The following is a 12,296-nucleotide window of genomic DNA, read 5'->3' as shown; positions in this document are numbered from 1 at the left end:
AAGCTCCTAAAAGCCAACCCTAAAACCCAAAGAATTTGGCCAATGCAGGCTACACATCTAGCTCAAAATCTGGCCATACTGCAAATAAACTCCAATAACCCTGCATTTTTCCCACCAGATTTCATTGCCTAGCATTCATTTAATCCATTAATATAGGTTGTGCTGTTGTCTAAGGTTTACATAAAAGTAAATGGTAAAAGAATGGCAGCCAACAAGTCATGAGACAGAATAGTTTACTCATAAACACAGACTCTCTAAAATAAAAATAAAATTCTATTACTGTGTCTCTGCCTGTCAAGCTGACGAAAGCTTTTGTTTTCTTCAACTTAATTTAGGCGAGAAAGGATGGAGAAAACAGTACAACTATTCTCCAAAGGAAGGGTGGCTAAATAAATTACGAAAAATACTTCATGGAACTGTGTTTATTTTTAGATTAATAATATGAAGAGACATTTAAAATGTGCTAAATGAAAAATGAAGATATAAGACTACTTAAAATCCAAGACTGAGGCTAGCCAAGCTATTCATAGAAGGAATAAAAACAGTCAGGATGGTATAATATAATTTGCTTTTCTTCACACTTGTCTGTATTTTCAAATGTTCCACAACAAAATTGAGAATGTAACTGTTTCAGATAGTATCCTATTGTGGTTATCTTTCTAGAAAGAGCAAAGCATATCAAGAAAAACAAGTTTATTCTGAGAGTTAGCAAGTTTGTCAACCTCCAGAAGCCATTTCTTTGCAGACAAGGCATGACTACAACCTTCATGTGAATGTCCAATATGTAAAATCACCCAACATACAATAGACATACAATGAGGATGACTTCTTTCCCCTTGTCCCATGTGTGCATTCCTAAGTTGCAGTTTTAAAAATACTTCACTAACTCATTCTAGCAATAGTCACTTTTTTTTTTTTTTTTTTTTTTGTATCTTAGGGAAGGGTCTACAGCGTGTTCAGGGTCTCACTACTAGATTGGACTCATAGTGATTCTCCTGTTTACAGCCTCCCAAGTGTTGGGATGAATCGTGCCACCATGCCCAGTCTCCATTTTTTTTAAACTGGGAGGTTTATCCTTTCCCTGAAGAATAGCATTAATAATGAAAAGAGCCATACCATGTTACAGTTCTGTGTGAAGTTATTATTTTATCCATTAGAACACAATTTCCCTTATACAAATGACCATCTTATATCTGTATATACAAAATGGTTGGGATAGATATACAGCTGCTGTCTCTTAATTCAATGACAGGAAAGATTTGTACTAATACTGTTTGGACAGGATATTATGTCAGCACCTTGTGCTATGGGTGACCAGCAGGAAGATAACAATATGCAATGTATTAATTATTGAAACTCTCCTATTAATCAATTTTGAAACTGTCTCATTGTTATTTGTTTCTAAATAAAATTATTTTTTAAAACAAGTAATAAATAAATAAATAATTTTTAAAAGGACACTATTTCCCTTAACCATAAGAGCAGAAATACAGAATGGTAATGGCTCTCCTTAGGAGCTTATAGGGAAATCCTAGCAAGTTTCTGATCTAAATATTCTTACCTTAGTTTTCCTACCCTCTAAATCAAAAAATGTACCTATGATTACTAGCTATTTGGTCAACATTAAACATCACTCAGCGTGGAATAGAAGGTAAGCTATGAATGCAGGATGCTCCAGTTAAAAGCCCAACTCTTCTATTAGTTCTGTCCCCATGAGTTAATCTTTTTGAGCCTTAACTTTTTATCCGTAAAACAGAAAATAATAAAAGGCATTCTCATAGGCTAAGGGAAGGATTGAATAAGTTAGGAAAGTACTTAGAATGGTACCTAGTAAACAGTTAAAGTTAATTAGCATCCGACACTTAGAGCAGTGCATGAACAAAGTAAGTACTCAATAAACAAGCGCTAGAATTTCTTCTGACAAAGGAACAAGGCTTTCTTTCACATGGGGCAGAACAACTAATCACTGCCCAGTGTGACAGCCATAGACATTCACCAGACTCTAATTTATTACCCTATGGACTTCAGTCAATGGTTTTATTTAGCTCTGGGCATTCCAACAACTCCCCATCCTTTTCCATTTGACTTTAGGATTCAGAATTGTTTACAGGAGCCAGACACGATACATTATGCACCATTTGGTCATCGGCTCTAATACGCCAAGTGGTTACAGTTTTGGAAACACATTGATTTGAAGGATGTGAAGGTATTTAAAAATGTGGGAAATAATAAACTTTTCTTTCTTTTTTCCTTCCTTCTTTCCCTTCCTTTCCTTCCTTCCCTTCCCTTCCTCCTTCTTTCTTTTTTTTTTCACCTGGTTTCTAAATTTTTCTCAATTTTTTTTGTAGTTTCAATACATGAGCACAAAGATTTGGGGCCTCTTCCTTCCAAGAAACAGCTTAATTTTGCGTCCCTTGAAAGTGAGCTTATCCTGGAGTCGCATTGCTAATACTTAGAGCTCACCACAGTAAAAATAATGATTTCATAGTGAGGAAATCTTCCAGGCTCTACTTTAACCAAGGCATCAAGACCAATACCATCAATCATAAGATGCTGATGATGTCATTTTTCTTCTTTCTTTCTTTCTTTCTTTCTTTCTTTCTTTCTTTCTTTCTTTCTCTCTGATAACCTCATAGACCCACTCTCATTTCTAACATTCTTATTCTCAGAGGACCCCTAACTTAACTACGGAACAGTTAAGTATTGTTCTGGCCTGAGAAAATTCCATGAACTTTGTTTCCATATACAACAGAAATTTCCTTAAAAATGCATGTGCTATGCATAGCTTTCCTGACTTACAATTTCTCATCTCAAGTGTTCCTCGGTTCTCTTATGATTTCACACTACTAAGATGTTATACTCTTAAGATGGGCAAACCAGTATCTGATTCAGAAAACAACATAATTAATCCTAGAAGAAGTGAGAGAGGCAGTACAAGGAATGGCAAAGGATTGATGAGTTTAGATCATAGATCTAACACTTTAAGACAAGTCACCTTTTGAGGTCACCTTTTGACCTTAGACTTAGTCTTCTTGCCCTCTTTACTGACATCATAACCAGGCCAATTATGTCAAAGGTGAAGATTAAGTGCAGCAGTACAAAGTAAGTTCGAAGCAGAATCCATTTGACAGATGTGAGTCTCTCTTATCATTTTGAGTTTCTCGCTTTCTTACTCTGACTAGTTTTCTCCTTTATAGAGAGAATACAGAACATCATGTAACTCCAGGCCTCATTTATAAAGCTTCAGTTTTGCTGTGTCCAGATCTTACCTGCCCAGTGCAATTGTTAGGTCTTTCTCTGAGACCCGTAATTCACAAACATTTCCCTTATTCAATTCTTTCAGCTCCTTTATGTTTCTGTATGCCTTCTGCAGGTTGAAATAGGCCTCTCTGCCAGTGAAAACAGTCAAAGGAAATGCCAGGCACACAAATTAACTGCTACTGCATAGAGACAGGTGATATACAAATGAAATGGTCATTTGGAAAAGTAATACAGTATTTGAAAATGAGTACTTAACCATGTTCTTTACTTTTCATGGGTGTATGTCGAGAAGGAAGAACTCTCTCGACAAAAAACAAGATCTTAGATTTCTTTTAGCACTTGTCTGAATCTATATCTGGAGAGGATGTTGAGGATTTGAATCAGTGAAGATGTAAGTTACGATTCCATAAGAGGCATCTACTGTATGGCAGCAGTTGCCCATTTTTCCCAAGTTGTTTGTAAGAATGGTAAAAGAGAGGAAGTAATTGTGCTGAAAGGGGCTTTCTGGATCATTTTTTAAAATACAAAAAGAGTAGGTTTTTGGTCAGATGCAAACTGCAGGAGAGAAACCCCCTTAATTTCCAAATGTTTCTATTTCCCACGTTTTTCACAGACCCCTTTGCTAAGAGTATAATGCAGAAGGCCACACCACATTTTGGAAGTGAGCAACAGAACCAAAAAGGCAGAGGGGGATGTGTAGAGAGAAAGGACTCGACACACATAGGCACAGAGTGCTCCTTATTATTTGTGAGTGTGACATGTCACTAGTATCTTTTAAGTGGTGACAATATTGCAAGGCTGTCAAGATCACAAACTTCTTGAACAAAAGTACTACCACAAGTTTGGGCGTTAGGGTTTCCCAAAATGTCCATGTGGTAAGGGCTTGGCCTCCAGCACAGTGTTACTGGGAGGTGCTGGAAACGTTACAAGGCATTGGGAGCTGTCCTTGAAGGAGACAGTGGGATCTCCTTCCCTTCCTCTTTTCTTTTTTGTTTTAAAAAATATTTTTATTGAGAAATAGCAATGAGACAGTTTCAAAACTGATTATTAGCACAGTTTCAATAATGAATACACTGCACATTGTTGTCTTAGTGGTTATTCATTGTACAAGATGCAGACATGATATTCTGTCCAGAAATTTGGAAAAAATCTCCACTAATAAGCACTCAGACAAAGGTCTGCTCTTTAGAATTTATAAAGAACTAAAAAACACTAGGGCCCCAAAATTTAAAGACCCAATGCTGAAATGGGCATCCAAGATGCACAAACACTTCTCAGAGGATGAAATTAAAGAAGTGAATAAATATATGAAGAAATGCTCCACATCACTAGCCATCCATGAAATGCAAATTAAAACCACACTGAGATACCATCTCACCCCAGAAAGAATGGCTACCATAAAGAAATCACCCAACAACAAACATTGGAGAGGCTGTGAGGAAAAGGAACCCTTCTCCACTGCTGGTGGGAATGTAGACTGGCGCAACCATTATGGAAATCAGTGTGGAGACTCCTTCAAAAACTAGGACTGGAAATCCCTCTTCTCTTTTTTTTCACTGGCGCAGAAGTGAGGGGTTTTGCTCTGCTGTGTGCTCCACCGTAATACATTGCTTTGCTATAGGCTCAGAAATACAGAGGCTGACATTATGGTCTGACACCTCTAAAACTCTGGGCCAAAATACAAGTTCTCTCTTTATAAAGCTGATTATCTCAGGGATTTGCCATAGTGACAGAAAGCTGACAACACAGCATACACCACGGTCCTCCTTCGAGGTTATATAGAATGGTTGCTTTTTGTCTAATTTGGTTGGTTTCTGCTTCACGGGCAATGTTCTCAATAGCACTTCAAAAAAGAAAAACTAAACCAAAATGATCAGGAATTTATTAAATCAGTGGGTTTGAGCTGCACATTATAATCACATAGGGGGCTACAAAATCAAAATCTCTGGAGTAGGACCTGTGCAGCAGTAGTCCTTAAAGTTGTCCAGAGAATCACAATTGTACAGCCTAGTCTATCACAGTTGGCTCTAAATTATCACTTGCTCTCCTTTCCTCTACTAACCACACCACTACCTGCATCACTAATATTAACTGGGTGCACAATGAAGATTGGATCAGAGTTGGAAATTTTTAACTAACTCCCTCCTGGGGCTCAACTTGGGGCTTCCATGAACAGATACGGGAGGAAAATGCATACCTTTCTAGGTGGATAGATGTATGTTGAAGGCCTGCAATGTTGGAATGCAGCTACAATAGCATGGTTTCATCTCTTATTCTCCCCTGTGGGGTGACCATTCAGCAAGTGCGGACTGTGACTCTGATCACCAGACCCATCCAGGAAGGAAAGGATATTGGTTCTGTAGGAGCCAGGCCGCCCCCAGAGTGTAGTAGAGCACGACCAGAGCTTCTAGGATTTCCTTTTTCTCCTTCTGTGAGGTTGTTTTTCCCTTCCACGTCAAGAGTGTATTCTTGGCGGATTCAGCATGTTTTTTGGCTTGTGCTGGGAGGCCTGCAAAAGTTAAGAGTGAGCATCAAGAAGAGAGATTAAAAGGGCATGTTCCAGTCAAAGACATTTCTGGGAGTTGTCTACAGTATTGCTTTGTAAGTTTGGCTGTGAATCAGAATTATCTGGAATGCTTGTAAAGAATACAGATTCTTGGGCCCCACCCCAGGCCTACTGAGTTGGAGGAATGGAGTAGAATTGTCTGGGAATTTCTAATTTTAATCCCACAAGTAGTCCTTGTGCAAGCCTTCCTGGAAACATCTGTGGACCTCAATTTGGAAATTACTGACATAAAAAGAAGTGGGACCTGCATGTCCCCTCTCCAATTCTGCTGCTAATGTCATCTGACCCTCTCAACCCATGAAGCTTCTTTATCCTCCAAACAGCAAAGGACAATGGTTAGAGACACTGCTCTTTACTATGCACATCAGGATAATCCAGGAATGAACTAGTTTATGCCACAGAGTGCTGCGCTATGGGCTTTCTGGAAAAAGATGTTCTATAAATACAAGGGCTTATGAATGCAATTATTTCCATCTGGGACTTTTTTAATCAAAAATGAAGTTGGTGGTACTAATTGGTCACACACACATACACATGCACACAAAGAATCCAATGTCTTAATGCAGTCAGACGCCTCGCTAAAAAGATGAAGGGAACACAGGACATAACTGGTAGGGCTTTCTCCCTGTTTTCTAACTAAAGGCTGCTGTTCCTGGGCACTTATGCTCTTTATTTATTTAACAGAAGTAAACTTGGGGGCATCCAGTGTATAGTACTACTTCCTCATTTTTTAGCTTAACTCATGTCTTTTTCCCATTCCTGACTGAAAAACAGAAGAAGCCCTGAGGAATAAAAGCCATCAGAGAACATACTACTTCAGTTCTGTTCTATTGTAGTAAAAACGATGGCTGACATTGGAATTGAGTCCTCCTCCTGCAGGTGCTGAGGGATCGGTAAACACTGTCACGCCTGCCAAGTAGGCCCAGTGCACTTCCAATCTTTACTCCACAGTTCTAACTCCATTCCACACTGCTTATCTTGTCTTTGGCCTTTAGAGATTGGTTTCACAGCATGGGTACAAATCTACAGCAACTGGGATAATTTGAAATGATTTGCCATTGGTGTCTGAAGGTGGAGGGCCTCATTAATATTGTACTTTCATTTATAACAACAAAAGGCAACAAAGGCTTAAGCCTGAAGCCAATTAGTTTCCGAAGACCACCCAGAGACATCTTTTCAATAGGTCTTACCTGAAGAGACAGACTCTGGTTAAAAAGGGAGCTGCATTCTGGGCCACAGCCCAGCAGACAACAGTGCCTCAAGCTGCCCTGCATAGATTCCTGGGCCTCACTGCCAAGAGTTGCAGCTTACAAGCACAGGAGTAAAACTGAGAATTCACATTTACAGTGAGCACCAAGGTCTCAGGTGGTAACTGAGAATTCTTCGGTGGCAGTACCAAAGCTGTCGGAGGGCCACATTTGGAGAAACACGGGGACAGTAAAATATTGACAGATGAAGTAGGACTCGTCTTGTTTCTGAAGAGTGAGTAGGATTCTGAAATGAAGATGTGGCAGGGTTTCCATGTACAGTAAGCAGCCTATGGCCATGAGAAAGTGAGTGAGTGTGCCAATGTGTGTGCACACATGCACATGTGTACACATGTGTGTGAGGCTGTGCAACTGCGGGAGCCTTAGGAAGAGAAGACTAGTCTGAAGGAGTCTGAATTTAATGATATGTAAAGTATGCTTTGATATGCACAACCAAGTCCTGGGTCCTCTCTATATGTGATATGGTAACACAATATCCAAAAGGCTGGGTAATTATAAGGAATGAATATTTATTTCTCAAAGTTCTAGAACACAACAAGTCCAAGATTGAGTCATAGCATCTAACTAGGCTTTTTTGCTGTCCTTTGATGGAAAAGGTGGAAGAGAAAGGAGATATTCAGACCATAGCAGATGACAAAGTGAGCAGGTTGGATTGTATCTATCAGGTATTTGGGAGCTTGTATAGGTTATAAAAGTATCAACTAGTAATCTGACAGAAAACTCTGCTAAGACATCAGAAGCTAGTATTGCTACTTTATAAACCAAGACAGTAAAGTAGGGAGTAGTCTTTTGATCAAATATGTGTGGCCCACAACCAGCAGGGAGGAGCGCAGCAACCAAAATCAGGTGATGTCCTGCAGGCTTAGAGGAGAAAGGTGAACAGGGAGCAGCACTGTGGGGCCCGTGCACCATTGCAGGACCACAGCAGAATCCCAGTCTCCTGGAGAGGCTGTGGAGGGAGGGTCTCAAGTTTCAGGCCAACTTGGGCAACTTAGGGCAGCTAGACCATCTCAAAATATTTTTTTTCAGTATTGGGGGGATTAAACCCAGGGCTTCTGAACTGAGCTCCAACTCCTCTTTATTTTGACACAGAGTCACGAAGTCACTAAATTGCCCAGGCCAGGCTCAAACTTCCGATCCTTCCATCTCAGCCTTTCAGAGTGCTGAGATCACTGGCATGTGCCACCATAACTAGCTCAAAATAAAATAAATGTTGGAAAGGCATAGGGAATATAGCTTAGTTGGGGAACACTCACTTAACATGTGCAAAGCCATAGGTTCAAACTTAGTACAACAGCAACCAAAAAGAGAAGAAAAGAAAATGCCTCACATCAGCAAACACAACACTCCTTCTGGGCTCCAGAAGAGAAAGCAAAACAAGTATATTTGAGAAAGTAACTCTGAGAAGCTCCCCAAAGCTCTTCAGGCCACCTTTCCCCTGCCACAGTGTCTGGGGCTGGTGGTGAATTCTCCTGGAGGAATACTTTTCCTCTAAACTCAGCAGCTAATTAATGAAACAGTTCCTTGATTCCCAGGCCCCACATGAGGCCTTCTAATGAAAAAGTCCAGCTGGTGACCAATGGGGCCTATGTAAACTGAATTAAGGATCTTGATTTAAAACTGTTTATTATACTTTAAAGTAAGCCCTGGGGGGAAAAATCTCTCCTTTCACCTTTCCAGAATCCAGTCTGGTCTCTAAAGTAGGGTACATACTTTCCTGTAGGTATGTAAGATGCCAAGAGATGTAAAAAAATCAAAAGGTTTGTGCTGTCTTTTTTATCCTGTTCTTTTTTCTACTTTACAATATTTTAGAATATGTTGATACAGTGATACACACTTTGAAATAAATATATGTGTATGGAGAGAGCTTTATTTTTAGTTATGGAAGCTCTGAAGAGTTTGGACGCTACTGTGCTGGACAAATGTTTTAACCTTTCCAAATACAAAAGGACTTTTTATGTTTAAAAAATGTTCAGATTGTTTCCTCCAATTGTGTTAATAATTATTTTTATGCACATGCTACTTAAAATTCATGTCAAAAAGTACCATGAATTTTATACTGATAACACTTTGAAATGCATGTGCATTTCATTAATTTGTTTTGAGACACGGTCTTGGTATATAGTTCAGGCTGGTCTTTAGCCCACTAACTCACTATGTAGAGCCAGGGAGAGAGTTCAGTGGCATAACAGCCTGCCTGGCAGGTGCAAGGTTGAGTTCAATCTCTGTAATTAAAAAAAAAAAAAAAAAAAAGAATGACAGAGATAGGGAGAACACATTAAGCTTATTTTTGCATTTCTAATCCCTAACACTTTTTAAAAAAAAAAAAAAAAAAAGAATGAAGGTTCTCACTATGTACCCCAGGCTGGCCTCCAAGTCATGGTGTCTTGCTTCAGTCTCCTGAGTGCTGGGAATGCAGGTGTGCCACCGGAATAAAAACACTCCCCTTTATGTCAAAACAATGCTGCATATATGATGACTGTAGCATTGCCTGTGGAGAATGCTATGGATTTATGATCTCTTCCTAATTCCAAGCCCTTCATCATCAATCCCAATGTCAGCTCCTAAACCAAGTCATTTTCTCTTATTTGCACCCACTAGGGAAAGACACTACCCTTCTTGCACTGAAGCACAGCTACTGTAGGGATAAAACTCTGAAATGGCACATGGTCTGCCTTCCAGAAGATTTGGGAGTCTACGTATGGAAACGCTTCTGTTTCCACGGGGCAAAGTGGGATCAAAGACTTTCCACCACTCCCATCAGTCACTTTGCTTTAGTCTGAGTAGTGACTCTTATTTTGATGTCTGTTACATGACTGACGGCAAAAATTCTGTTCAGAGCTATGCAGTCTCCCAAGGTTGCTAGCTTCAGCAGAAAACAGTAGCTCTATCACTTATATTTAAGAAGATACTCTGGCACCATGATTAAGCCAGATCTAAAGCAAGACTTTCCAGATAAAAATCCTGGCTTAGGTACCTAGAACTATCCATGTAGCCGTAAACAGATTAATCAACTGGTGCCTCAATTTATCCACCCATAAAATGGCAGTGAGAATACTTTTTTTCTTGTACGATTCATGCAAGGATTAATGTAATGCAGGAAAAAGGATGAAGTAGTACCTGAATTAAGTGAGTTTAAAGAAATAGTAGCCATTATTATTATTTTTACTAGCGTCCATTTCTCTTATTGAATAGCTTTTTGTATCTTTTCTTACATTGGACATTTTCATAGTATTGCTTACAAAATTTCTATTAAAAGACAGCAGTCTCAAACCCAAACTTACTTCAGGTAGGTATTAGGGTTTCTACAGGCCAGATTATCTGGGTTTTGTCATTCTCTGTTGTTGCTAAACCAGGTTGTTTTTTTGTTTTTTTTCTTTTTTGGTCCCAACTATACAGAGAAGACAGAAGTTATGACTTAGATGTCTTTTTTGGGATTTTGCAATACTTTCAACAGTTTCCAGGATACTTGGAAAGTTCCCAGTAATAACAGGCTAATTTATTGCTTCATTAATAAGCAGAATTGCAGGAAACTACGTGTCTGTATTATTCTCTTTCTAAACAATTTGAAGCAGCATACCACTAGGTGCCAAACTGCCCTGGTGGTCTCTGCCTGGCTCTCCTCAGCTGCCCTATCCCTAGGCACCACGGGATTATCTCCTGGGTCGTTAGCAGCAGAGCTCCCTTCTAGCACCCATACCTCTCTCTCCAAGCAACAGCCCTCGGCATACTTTGCTTGGCAAATGTTCCACATTCTCTTCAGAACACCATCACAGCAATTACCCATTTTTAAGTTTTCAAATTCTCCTAACTGGCTCCTTCCTTTCAAAAAAATCATAGCACATCTCTTATTTTTGTAAAATTATCCTCACTTGATGTCATGGTTTAGATCTACAATGTCCTGCAAAAGTCTCATGTATTCAGAGATGAGACTTTCATGAGGTGACTGGATCAGGGGTGTAGTAGGCACATTCACCAGTGAATGGACCCATTGATGAGGTCAAAGCTAAATGCGTAAGAAGAATATATGCAGTGTATTATATGTTGAAAAATAAAAATAAATTAAAAAAAAAAAAAAGCTAAATGTGCTGTTAGGAGGCTGGCTCTGGTTGGAGGAGGGGTGTCGCAGGAGTGGCCTTCGGGTAATCCAGTGTCTCCTCCCCAGCTCCTCCCTTATGTTTCCTGCCTGTCCAGAGGTATGCCTCTTTCCTCTGTGAGGAACTTCCACAATGATGCTCTGGTCTTGGAGCTTGCCAAGCATATACTGAATCCCCTGAAACATCAGCTAAATTAAACTTTCTCCTTTCAAGTTGTGGGTGTCCAGAGTTGCATCCGATGATGTAAAAGCTGACTAGAACATTTTTCTTTTCTGCTCTGGCTTCTACTCTAAACACAGTGGTAGAAACAATCTTCCTGACAACCTCCAAAAGCTTCCTAATAAATTAATCACAATTTCGCTCAGTCTACACTTTGTGGTAGCAGCAGATATTTTACTTGTTTGATCCTGAGGTACTAAACCAATTTGGTTCTGCTTCACTGATTGTTTTGCCAATTCTTTACCAGAATCCTGTGTACCTTTTCATTAATGTGTTCATTTTCAAGTCTTTCAGTTTCTTCCTCTTGCTCTGCTTTTCAGAAATTTCACCAACCCCTGTACTGCTAACATTGGCCTTCTTAACTTCTAATCTCAATTTCCTCTCTCTAATTTTGATTTTGGTCTTCCATGCTTATGATCTGTCCTTTTCTCCTCTTAAGTTTTAGTCCCAAATCTCTACCACCAAGCTACCTTTGGCTATCACCTTTCCATAACCTCAAGTTTAACAACATGTGCTACCAGTTCTTCCTTCATGATGTAGTTTTTAATAATTTTTGAATAGGTGTCTTAGTTACTTTTCTCTCATTGCTAAGACAAAATAGCTGATGCCCAAAATTAAGGAAGGAAAAGTTTATTTAGCACACAATTTGTAGAGGTTTCAGTCCATAACCAGCTGGCTCCAAGGCAGGGCAGCACGACACAGGGGCAACAGTTCATGGCAGTAGAAGACAGCAAAAACAACAAGCAGAAAGGAGGCAAAAGGGAGGAGCCAGCCTCTTTTCCTGCCTTATGTTGTATGCAGGGTCCCTTCCCCCAGGGTAAGGGCAGCACTCACACTGCCAGTCCCAGAACCAGACAATAAACCAATCATGAACTGTAGATTTAG

General features: G+C 39.6%; 1 protein-coding gene across 4 annotated transcripts in view; it reads right to left on the bottom strand.

Moving 5' to 3' along the window:
- Ttc23l (tetratricopeptide repeat domain 23 like) overlaps positions 1–12,296 on the bottom strand; it is a 67,948-nt gene that overhangs the window by 39,216 nt on the left and 16,436 nt on the right. For all 4 annotated transcript variants that reach the window (XM_023707473.1, XM_023707475.1, XM_023707472.1 and 1 more), the window contains exons 5-6: positions 5,614–5,770; positions 3,270–3,395 (exon numbers count right to left, since the gene is read on the bottom strand). In XM_023707473.1, coding sequence (XP_023563241.1) covers positions 3,270–3,395; positions 5,614–5,770 — 283 coding nt within the window. The remainder of the gene's footprint in view (positions 1–3,269; positions 3,396–5,613; positions 5,771–12,296) is intronic.

This window comes from Octodon degus, unplaced genomic scaffold (assembly GCF_000260255.1).
Source record: "Octodon degus isolate 3935 unplaced genomic scaffold, OctDeg1.0 scaffold00293, whole genome shotgun sequence".
Classification (NCBI taxonomy): domain Eukaryota; kingdom Metazoa; phylum Chordata; class Mammalia; order Rodentia; family Octodontidae; genus Octodon; species Octodon degus.
This window is presented reverse-complemented; position numbering and strand designations above follow the sequence as displayed.